This window comes from Stegostoma tigrinum, chromosome 6 (assembly GCF_030684315.1).
Source record: "Stegostoma tigrinum isolate sSteTig4 chromosome 6, sSteTig4.hap1, whole genome shotgun sequence".
Lineage (NCBI taxonomy): Eukaryota > Metazoa > Chordata > Chondrichthyes > Orectolobiformes > Stegostomatidae > Stegostoma > Stegostoma tigrinum.
In genome coordinates, this window is record NC_081359.1 from 590,388 (window position 1) to 602,773 (window position 12,386).

The 12,386-nt window shown below is 39.1% G+C and overlaps 1 protein-coding gene across 1 annotated transcript in view; it reads right to left on the bottom strand.

The window, feature by feature from the left end:
• LOC125453666 (progesterone receptor-like) overlaps positions 1-12,386 on the bottom strand; it is a 272,041-nt gene that overhangs the window by 56,435 nt on the left and 203,220 nt on the right. Inside the window, exon 5 of the mRNA XM_048533513.2 lies at positions 8,394-8,696. Coding sequence (XP_048389470.2) covers positions 8,394-8,696 — 303 coding nt within the window. The remainder of the gene's footprint in view (positions 1-8,393; positions 8,697-12,386) is intronic.

Genomic DNA, 12,386 nt, shown 5'->3' on the forward strand with positions numbered 1-12,386 from the left:
TCTTTGCTACAGTAGCAGTGCCAGGGACAGGAGAATTGTAAACATTCCCATCTTATTTAAAAAGCATTGTCAGGATAAACCTAGCAATGCAGTTTGGCTTCAATGATGCGACAAAGTTAGAAACATTGTTTCAGGAGTTTTAACAGACTTTTGAGCAAATGCAGGTTAATTATGAAAAGACAGTATAGATTTGTTGAGAGCAAATCACATATACTTTAATTTGCTGGAGTTTTCTGATGGGGTAAAAGAGAGGGTAGATTAGTGTAATGCTGTGTATGAGGACATCAGAAGGTTCATACAATAGACTTAAGGGCATATTAAGGATAGGACACTATTTCAGCAGGTTAATGGGATGGCCTGCCCACTGGGGTTTATGTTTACTGCAGAGTAGTGGGAAATGATTCATTTATCAAAGATATATGTGGAGAAACCATATAAGGTGTACAACTCTAAAAGCAACACTGGAGCCAAAGGATTGGGGATATAAAATCAATGAAGCTGACAGGACAGGTTGGCAAAGCAATTAATAAAGTTAATAAAGCAAATCAATTCCTTAGCTTTATGCATTGGGGCACAGAGTATAAAACACTGTTTTAACACTGCACAAAAAGCCAAATATCTGCTGATGCTGGAAATCAATAACAAAATCAGAAATTGTTAGAAAAGCTCAGCAGATCTGACAGCATCAGTTAAGAGAGATCAGAGTTAACGTTTCAGGTTCTGTGACCCTTCTTCAGAACTGATTGCAGGAAAAGGTTTTTATTCGTGCTAAACGTGGTGTGGTGGGAGCTTCTCCCAGTTTCTACTTTGCGGCCGTTTCGATAATGCCCCTGAAATGTCCACCTTCATCCTCAACTAATAGTTCCCCACCACCGTGGTTGACAGGGCTCAATTGGGTCTAACCCATCTCCTGCACATCAGCCCTCAGCCCTCACTCCTTTCCCTACCGCAACACCAACAAGATTCCCTTTGTCCTCACCTACCATTCCACCAGCATCCACGTCCTGAGGATTATTAACCACCATATTCATCACTAGACACATGTTCCCCTCCCCTCCCTTGTTGCCTTCTGCAGGGACTGTTGCTTCCGGGACATCTTGGTCCACTGTGGGCTCAGATTCGATTCCAAACTTGGGTGACTGACTGTGAAGAGTTTGCACATTCACCCCCTGTGCCTGGATGGGTTTCCTCCAGGTGCCCTGGTTTCCTCCCACGGTCCTAAGATGTTCAGTTTAGTGGATTGGCTATGCTAAATTGTCCATAGTGTTCAGGGATCTGGAAGGACTAGCCGTGGGAAATCAAGTTTACAGGTTTAGGGGAGGGGGGTGGTTCTGGGAGGGTCAGTGTGGACTCGATGGACAGAATGGCGTAGTTCCACATGTAGGGATTCTATGATGATGATTCTATGACTCCTCCTTCACTCCCAACATGTCCCCACAGCCCTGCAGCATCTTCCAAGCGGTCATATATGGTGTAACTCCTGCCGATTCATTTCCTCCATCCAAGGCCCCAGGCACACCTTCCAGGTGAAGCAGTGATTTACATGTACTTCACTCAATCCAGCCTACTGCATTTGCTGCTCACAACCTGGTCTCCTTTCCATTGGGGAAACAAGAACAGACTGGGTGGCCACTTATTAGACCACCCACATTCTGTCTGCAGAAAATAATCCAGAGCTTCCAGTTGCCTGCCGCTTCAACACATCACCCTATTAACTGGCTGAGACAGAGATGTTTGCCAGGGAAGGTCAGCAAAAGCTGGTGGAACAGCGCCCGATTTTCCACATGGCGATCCTGCAGCCCTCTGGACTCAGTATTGAGTTCAATAACTTTAGGGTCTGAACACCTTCTTTGATGCCCTTACCCTAACCCCCACACACCAGGCCTTATCATCAGATGGGCTTCTACCACACACAACCCATTGTCAGCCACTAATAAACACATGAGCAGATATTCATTCTCCTAGACTGATATGTATTCAGTCATTTGTCTGTCTTATGGTTTTTCTCTCTTTTCGGCTCTGTCTCCACTTATCATTTATTGCTCCCTCCCGCCCCCTACCCCACCTTCTGCATAAATACCACCATTTTCCTAGCTATTGTCAGTTCTGAAGAAGCATTACTGGATCTGAAACGTTAACTCTGTTTTCTCTCCAAAGACGCTGCCGGAAACTGCTGAATTTTTCCAGCAATTTGCAATTTGGCTTGGCATTATACCTCAGGGAGAATGTGACTCATGAGAATGGTTCCAAATATGAGGAGTATTGGTTATAAACACAGATTGGACAAGCTGAGTGTGTCCTCTTTGACAGGAGAAAATTAAAATGAGATTTGATAGATGTGTTCAATATCATCAGGGGTTCTCGAAAAAGTAGATTGGAAGAACCAGTTCCCATTTGGGAACTATCAAAAATCAAAGAACACAGAAATAAAAGAGGTTAATGAAAGAATCAATGACAATATTGGGAAACACGTTTCCACATGGCAAGTGGGTTTTGTACTTAGCATTATTTTCAGCATATTCAGCATTGGCATTCAAAGGGAAATTGGATGATTTTCTGAACTAAGATTGCACGTCCATGCAAAGGCTAGGGTTAGAATTCAAAAAATTGTTCTCGTAAGGAGCCAGTATTGGTATGATAGGCTGAATGTCCTTCTTCTATGCTGTAACATTTCTACACGGAATTCTTTGTGTTTCCTTAACCCATCAACCACCAATCCAATCTAATTTTAAGAGTAGGCACACTTTCTGCCTCAATCACCGACTTCTGAAGAAATTCTGAAGTTTCAAAAAAAAGAGTCAAATCAGACTTGAAACATTAACTTTGTTTCTCTCTCAAGAGATGCACCAGGCAGATGCTACCAGACCAAATACTACTGAGCATTGTGTCAATCACGAGCTTTGTTCCATTTTAGAATATTGATCAAGTTCTACACCATTTTAGATTTCTATTTAATTCAATAATTATAGAAGTGGTTGCAGAACCCTATGGAATACTATCTGCTTCCTGCTGGTTTGAAAAACTGCCTTTACTGTTTTCTAATTATGGTTGGCATGGACAAGTTGAGCCAAGTTGAACCTGTTTCCATGCCAAATGCCTCTATGACTCTATCTCCCAAATGGTATTTTGCCATACATTTTCCTAACTTTCATGTGCTAATGACGTCAGACCCTAGATTTCCTATTATGCTGCTTTGCTGAATTAATGCTGCACCTCAGTCCTCTAGCCAGATGCAATCATAATAAAGAATTGTATTAACTTAATGAAAATTATACACAAAAAAAATAGATTTGGCTGGATACAGAAATAAATGAAATTTTGATCTTGTATCTTGGAAAGCTTCACAAGTGTGCCCTGATGCAATGCAAAACTGAAAGATATAAAGGTTAGCATTGTGACTGAAGACTTAGCCAAAAAATGGTAACTGAAGTAACCAGACTGAATGCATCCTACTCCGCTCTGCAATCTTTAAGGCAAGCAGATGTAATATTTTTGTATGGCTTAATCTGATAAAGGTAAACCATTGTATTTGCAGACTTGTAACTCTATCAAAGATAAAATTTATACTTCAATAATTAAAAAGAAAGGGCAATAATACCTTTCAAAACAATTTCTCAATTCTCAGTACCATATTTCCCTATGCCAACTTCAACCAACAGTGATAAATAAACTCGTACCAAAGCAGAAATATTCATAAAATCTGGCAACATCTACTCAAAATATTACTCCGCTTTTCTCTTTCTACATATGCTACCAGATAAAATGAATATTTCCAGGTATTTATGTTTTTATTTCAGGTTGCCAGCATCTGCAGTATTTTTTGAAACAATAGAAATGACACGGCAATGATGATCATCTATATACCATCCACTGATTTGTCCATTGTACCAAATAAACCACATAGGATATGTACAAGCAACAGAGTGACTTAAATCCATTTTGATACATGATATATTTGCATTGTAAAACTGGTCAGTTGAAGTGATAACAGGAACTTATCCCCTGAATGTTACTCTCCAAATTAAAGGGAAACTGATAAACCAGACTAAACCAGTTGGCTCTCTGTGTGGCAGTGAAGGGTGGAGGTATTGCAAAATATTAGGGTGCAACAAGAGTAGTCACAAATAGAACAGACTTAATAGTTTATGATTGTATGGACATGATAATTTTAGCAAATTGCCCTGCACTATTCGTTTTGTTTAGTTCTACCTGAACTGACATTCATATTTATTACAAATATGGCAAACATATTCCTCAAATTCTCTGGGAAACATAACATGTGTGATTTTACATCTATTTGTGGTTGCTACAGAGCTGAATGCCAATGAATATCTAGATTTTGTAATAAAAATAGGAGTGAAGCTAACAATGCTCACATTTATAGTAGTACAAGTCAGACACACATCACACATGCATGGTGAAATGTTGAAATTAGGGGATGGCTATGTCCTTCAGAAGCTGCAATACATTGGTTTCTTGCTATTGAAACAAATGAGACCACAGAATCATAGATGCTATAAAGTTCATGTGCTGAAATGACAAATAAACTTCAAACTTATCAAAAAAATTGAGAATTCCCATTCAGTGTATGTACATTTTTAATAACTTCACAAGTCTTAATTATTGTCAAACTACCCCTCGGGCCCTGAAAATTAACTTTAACAATTTCAGATCCTTATTCCTCAAAATGCTGAGAAATGTTTGCAGTTTTCAAAAATAAACAATGGTAGAATCTTAAAAACATCTTTATGTCTCTTTTCATTTTATTTTTCTGAATTCAATTTTTCATACCCTCTCCTGGATTCTGTAGACAATTTGACATTGAATTAAATATTCTAATGATACTTTCTGGTTCTCAGTGCCCAATTTACATTTGGTTCCAGTCCAAAACCCATGAAATATCTGTGTGAAAAAAGAGTTGGTATCATTTGTTTTCAACTAAAAGAAAAGGCTTCACTCTCTCAAACTGAAATACAGAGAAATACCTTCACCCAGAGGTTTGTGGATATTTGAAATAGCATGGTTTTGGAAACTCAGTTTTTGAATATAATTAAGACTCAGACTGATGCAATTTCAGGTTTTAGGCAACAAGGGAATTAAAGAATAGCTGCTATAAAAAGCAGAAATTTCTGGAGAAACTCTGCAGGTCTGGCAACATTGACAGAGAGAAACACAGTTAATGTTTGGAGTCCAATGTGACTCTTCTTCGGAACCCCAAATCAAGCTTGGTGCTGGAGGTGCTTTCAATCAGATTGGATGTGCATTGGTTGGGCATTCTACTGCTTTCCTGCCTCTGTCCCAGTTAAAGCAAATATTAAATTGGAGGAAAAAATAAGCATAACCAGAGAGAAAGAAATGGAAGGACTGTCTGACCTGAAGATGGATGAATCACTCAGACCAGATGAATTGCATCCTAGGCTGCTAAAGGAAGACAGGGAGGGAATAGCAGATGCTCTGAAATTTATTTTCCAATTCTCACTAGGTACAGGTGAGATATCAGAGAACTACATGTCTGTCAACAGTGTAACAGTTTCAATCACTGTTCATACATGTCATGACACCTATCTGGGCAGGTGGGTCTTGAACCTGGGTCTTGTGGCCCAGAATAGGAATACTACCACTACTGCAAAACAATTCTGAAAACATTGCGTCAGTACTTGAAAAGGGTGCAAGGTGTAAATGAAATAATATAGACCAGTCAGTTTGATGCCCATGATAGGCAAAGTACTGGAATCAATTTTGACACAATTGGAGAGACACAGATTAATCAGGGATAATCAGCATGGTTTTGTTAAGGGAGGGTCATATCTTAAAATCTTCATTGAATTTTCTGAGATGGTAATGAGGAGGATTGATGAGGATCATGATAAACCATAGAGTGCATGTCCTTAGATAACAAAGTGTGAAGATGGATGAGCACAGCAGGCCAAGCAGCATCTCAGGAGCACAAAAGCTGATGTTTCGGGCCTAGACCCTTCATCTGTGCTCCTGAGATGCTGCTTGGCCTGCTGCGTTCATCCAGCTTCACACTTTGTTATCTTGGATTCTCCAGCATCTGCAGTTCCCATTACCTCTGAGTGCATGTCCTTACATCCCTGAAGGTGCTAGAACAGGCCAATAAGGAGGTAAAGAAAGCATTTGGGAAGCTTTCCTTCAGTGAATGAGGAACTGAATACCGTTACTAGGAGGTAATGCTGGAACTTTATAGGATACTCATTAGGCACAGTTGGAGATTAATGTATGTTTTTGGTCACATTACAGGATGGCTATTATTGCTCTAGACAGTGTACAGTTGAGATTTGTCAGGGTTAAAAATTGCACCTATAAGGAAAGATTGCATGAGCTAGGATTATTTTTGATAGAAAAGAAGATGCTGAGAAGTGACTGAGTCGGTGTGTGCAACATAATGAAGAGCTTAGATCAAGTGGATAGGAACTATTTGTCTTCCTTAGGGACAAAGTCAATTTCTGGAGTGCACAGATTTAAGGTAATTGATTGAAGAGTAAAAGCATATTGTGGCTGAGGTGGAAATGCTCAACTTACTATAAAGGAAACTGGATCAGCCCTTGAAGAACTGTAATCTGAAGAGCAGCAGACCAGACTCCTGACAGTGGGGTTAGAATTGGGGGGTTGGGGGGAGGGGATTAGTTTATTCAGCTAACACAGATACATTGGCTGTATGATCTCTTTCTGAGCTGAAACCTTTCTGTAGTTTTACAGTTCTAAATCTGGAACAAGGCAGTTCTTGAATGACCTTCCCACCCTAATCGCAACTAAAGATCTCATCTCATCAATGGGGCATTATGCAGTTATTGTGAGGGAAATCCAGAGAGAAAATGCTGTTGCCTTGTTTGTGGGCTTCCAAAGAAGATACTTTGTTTTCAAATGTTCAGTCCTTGATGAATAAATGCAAGATGAGACCCAATCCCTGTTATTGCTGCCTACCCACTCCCATGGCTCCCACTCTGTGAAGCCCCATTCCACTATCACTCACCTATTGCCAGGTCTCTCAGTGGCCCTGGATTGAGTATGTATTGTCCACAGCAGCTACTCCCTCCTCACTGGCACTGCTGAACAATGCAAAGTTGACAATCTTTGATTGCTCAGCAGCTCTCGAAGTTGGGGTTTGTCGAAGGTGGAAGTGATCTCTGTGATCCTTGATCATGGGGAGTGCCAGCTGGTGCATTGTTAAGTGTATAATTAGCAGTTAATTAAAGATATTTTTGCAAAAAGACGCAACACGGAATTCTTGCCAGCTACCCAACCACTGAACATGATTCCTATTGCCTCTAGGAAATAATGCCCCAATTGCTTATTTTCATTCCCATGTTCCCTGTGAGTGGGGGTCCTCAATGCAATCATTAGATCTTCTCCAAAAGAAACGTGATAAAGTTACATTCCAAATTCTTCTTTCTCTGAATAGTTTAACTGTCCTATATCACTGCATTAACTGTACAATTTACAAGTTGTTATGCAGTAATCACAGATGTTTAAAGCCTGATAAACTTAGACTGGGTATTGTTAAAGTTTTGAATTTGATATTGTTCATGACATTCTGCTGGTAATTGCAATGCAAGTATGATTACCTTAAATCTCCAAAGAAAATTTTGGTCAGTGGTTTTTGATTTTATGAGGGCTTGAAGTTCTTTGATTTTGTCCCCTATTTTCTTTGGGTCATATTTCATTTGTTGAAATAGGAGAGGAAGCCAAGAATTTTATTTTTCAGAACGTCCATGGGGGTTGATCTCAGCCAGGTATCAGACTACAGCCCAGTGCTGACATGATCAATATTTCTTCCATCCTTGTGGTAGGTCTCCTGGCTTTCATCAAATAAGGCTCACAGCTGTAAGGGTTTAAGCTGCACCATGATGATTTGTGGGGGATCAAAACAGGCCTTAGTTTCTCCCCACCTCTATCCCTGACAGGGTACATTGTTACTAAGCTACTAAGTTGTGGACAAATCTGTTTTCACATAAAGGATAGAAACACATTTGCAATGAATATAGGAAGAGTGATGTGAACTTTTGCTCAGGCAAACGGTGCAGTGAGTTTAATTACACTCATAGGAACTATTGCTTTGTCACTCTGCTCAAGTTAATGATTGAAACGTATGTTCAAAATCAAGTACAACATCGAGGGCCAAAGGGCCTGTACTGTGCTGTGATTCTCTATGTTCTACGTACAGACAGCTGGTATTTTGCATCTAGCCACACTTTACCTAGAAGTAATTGATGACGACAATGGGCTCCCCAAAGTGTTCCACCATTTAGCAATTAAATCCATTAACTCGATGACCAAAACATCACCACAAAGGAAACAAAAAAGATACATAGTGTAGTGTGCACTATGTTGTCTAACGATTGGAATTTTATCACTTAAACTCATACGGTTACCTGGTACAGATTTGGCCCATTTAACAACAGATACAAGTTGTCTCTCGCATAGCCTGTTCAGGCTGGTTAGCAGATAGTTAGTTGAGTCAGGTTGACTGTTATCATAGCCTGCATAAACAACTTCTGGTTCAATTATCTGTAAAATGGAAACGAGTGTCGGCGTGAACTGGACCGCTCGAGCTGAATGTAATGAGACCTTTGGTACTGCAACTGCATTGACACTTGATAGTGTCATTTCGGACTGCAGAGAAGATGGGCTGTTCCCGATGTTCTTTAGTTTACTGAATTTTCTTAGCTTTCGGGCTGAAAAACAAAAGATAATTGGCAGTTCAACAATTGAAGTTCCAACAGAATATCCTTTACTGTTCAATTTACAGTTATACTGCCCAATTATCCAAACCAATCTCTACATTAGTTGGATTCTGTTTGATCTCACTTTTCTAGGTTGCCTCAGTTTCCAAATTCAGCTCCTTTGACAAATGAATAAGCTATTGTCTCTAAAACAAATGGTAAATCACATTTCATATGAGGGCTATAAAGAGGAATAAAATATGATGTTGCCAGGCATCAGCACTTCGACTCTGACGAGGCAAAAGTCATGTGAGACTATGTGGCAAGATCAAAGGCATTTATATTACAAGGATCGAATAAGGTTTATCTACCTTAAGGAGGAAGAAACTGTGGGGAAGAGCTTTCAGTTTAAAATACGTTTCCTAGCTAAACAATGATTAAAAAAGAAAATTTAAATATTCTTACCTCTTAGAGAAGTCCTTATTTTCATTTCAATTTTTCAGACCCTGATTCGGGGTCTCCCTTCTCTGCAGGGAGCCACTCTGAAGATGTCAGCTATGAGAGTGACAGTGACTGCCTTCATAGAGAACCCTGTACTGTTAGCATCCAGACCAATCTTGATGCTAGTTGGGAAGCAGATGAGCTGAGAAAAGTCAGTGACAGCTGGGTAAATAGGTATACTCAGTTGTTATTGACTTCTTCAGGCTCCAGATTCTCAATAACTGCCTGAAAATTCCCACGGTTACAAAAACTTTGTATTGTAAATTTGATAAAAATAACAAAGGGGAAGCACGTTAGCTGACGAGCGCAGGAAGTCAGCAGAGGGGATAAAAATGCTCTAAAAGTTGCTGTAATGGAGAAAAACCCTCTGATGCCTGGCAATATTATCTCTCAAACTTCATTGCAAGTAACATATGGTTTGCATGTATGTCATCCAGTTTTATCATTTTGGCAAACATTTTCATATAAAGAGAGCAATGATTTCTAAAGACTAATTTTTCAAATTGTCATCGAGGCACCAATCTCCGTGTGCCAAAATATGATTTGATCAATTCCACTGACTTTGCGCACCAATATATTGGCTCCATTTATCATCTAACATAAAGAAAATTTTATACTGAAATCAACTCAGTTTTGTAATCACAATAATTTCACATTTTGTCACTTATCATGCGCACCATTGGCTCATTTCCCAATGCACGTAATAATGGAAAAAATCATGGGTATAACTTTGCGCTATCTTTCTTTACAAGGCCAAAAAATGTACCTATTTTTAACTAAGTTTATTTATTGTAAGATAATAACATGGACTTTTTACAACTGTTTTGTTTAGAATTATTTATTAGTCAAGGGACCAACATCAATTCTGGTTTTAAAATAAAATTGGCAATAAAAGCTTCTTTTGCAATCACTGTACCAAAATTTGAGCAAAGCACACAAAATTCTGGAAAAAAGAAAGCAAGTGAAAACTGCTGTCATCAGTGGCAAAGATAAATTTCAGCCAATTGCAATATGTCAACATTAAAGATCTTTTTGCGCTTCTGAAGCAGATGAAAAGCCACTTGACTCATACAAATTTTGTAAAGCTGCCGCTGAGCACACCACTGCAGGTTAAAAATGGCTGTAGCGCAAAGCGAGTTTTAATGAAGAAAGTCTGCAAGCGCAGGTAGGCACCATCATGAAGTGACGCAACCACACTGTTTCATGGGGGAGGCCAAAACCCCCAGCTTGTAAAGTAGACACAAAGCATTGCAGTTTTTCAGCACTGTCTTCACGACTCAGAGGACGACCTGGCAGGAGGTCTGGAAGAAGGCGGACAAAGTTAAGGCATAAATATTGTTGTAAAGTAGGAGTACAAGACATATCTGAACATGAAGGAATGTTGTAGTTGTACAAGATTATGCAACCGGGTATTAGCAAGTAGATAGCAAATAAGATATTAGGAGAGAAAGAAAAAGCAGAGGCATGCAAATTACATTACTTCATGCTGGAAAAGTAATTGTATTGTAGGAAGAATATCTTCTGAGTCAAATTATTGCTTCTCAATCCCTACATTGAAAAGCAAACCTTTCAGAGTTAAAGGACAACAAATGGTGGAACCCAGGACTGTTGGTAAAAAGGTAGGCAGAGCCTTTGGGAAGGTTGGTAGGAGCATGATACACTCTTGCTCCCACAAGTCATTTTAAGGGTGACCAAATTTTCATGTCATGCCTCAGCCAAAAATTTGTGAAGTCATTTACTCATTTAACCTTCAAATGTTTATTGCCATTTGAAGTGCAATATGAATGGCAGTGGTACATTCCAAGGTGTTTTTGTTTGTATTTTGTGCTAAGCCAGCCAAATCTAACCACTTATCTGATGGCCCTGCCCCATCCCAAATCTTTAAACCCAAGCTCTGCCTCTGCTGAAGATAGTTAATTCCAGCTAAGACTCATGGGAGCTGTACAATTGATCTCACTCGACACATATACCTGGACCATGGAGTGAAAAACTGTTAATCTGAATTGACTCCAAATTAATTTCCAGTCTTTTGGAAAGAAATGCATGTGAATATTGTGAAAGAGCAGACTGGGTCCATTTGAAGCCACCATTGGTTGAATAGTTTGCGATACTCATTGTTCAGGTTCCACAGGTTTAAGAACCTGTGGAACCCTAACTCAGCAAGGCTGTAATGTTACAAGAGAAATGAGTACCGTTAAAACACTGCTGTCCTGAGGACAATAAAAGATCTTTCACAGAAACCTGTGTGAATCTTTTAAAAACTGCAGAAGGTAAGGATGTACCTTTTGTATGGATGTGTTTCCAATGGACTGATATAAAGATTCCTATTTTGTGGTGACCAGGGACCCTGAAAAATGGAGTTGCGAAACATGATAGCACTTTAGTGTAATGTCTCTCTAGATGATTGTTTCGGGTAGGAATAAAAGTACGCATGAGTCAAAATGAACAGGATCATTCACAGTTTTCTAGTAAACATTTCAGTTGTATTATGCTTCCTCCATAAAACCCTCCCAGATGTATCAACATTTTAAATTGAAATAGAGTTTGAGAGAAATAACTGATATAAGATGGCATGATGGAACAACTGCTAAAGAAGTCAATAAGAAGATGGTCAAATAGACCCATTAACAAGTGGACTCACTTAGACAACATTGGACGAAAACCAAGCTTGGAATTAAAAAAAAACAAAGTTTCTCATATACTGAATCAAGTGATTCATAGAGAATATGCATATATCCTGTACAAATACAAAATCGTATGAGATTTAAGTAATGACTCAATGAGTAAGTGCACCACATGGTTTCAAGTTCTTGACTGAAATTTTGGTTAATCTAATCTCACTTTGTAAGGTAAATTCAGATATGCACTAAACTAACAAAGGGTCGGTTCATGGCAATTAACTGGATGCGTAGCTGTTTTCCAGATGTTTCTATTCAACAGGAAACTAAACACTATGATTTGGAACATCAGTTGTTTCTGGAAGATATATATCAGCAGGTTCTTTCTGGTTACAGAAATATCAACTGAGCCAGCTTTAAAGTGAAGAAGCAGCTCGTTATGTCATATTAGCTTAATGTTCAAGGTTCAATACCTGGAGAAGGTGGGGTCAACCTGTTGGATTCTACAGATTCACAAGAACCCTTGTCATTTACTACAATTCTTGTCATCTGTTTTAGGGGATGGAACATTGAAATTAGACCA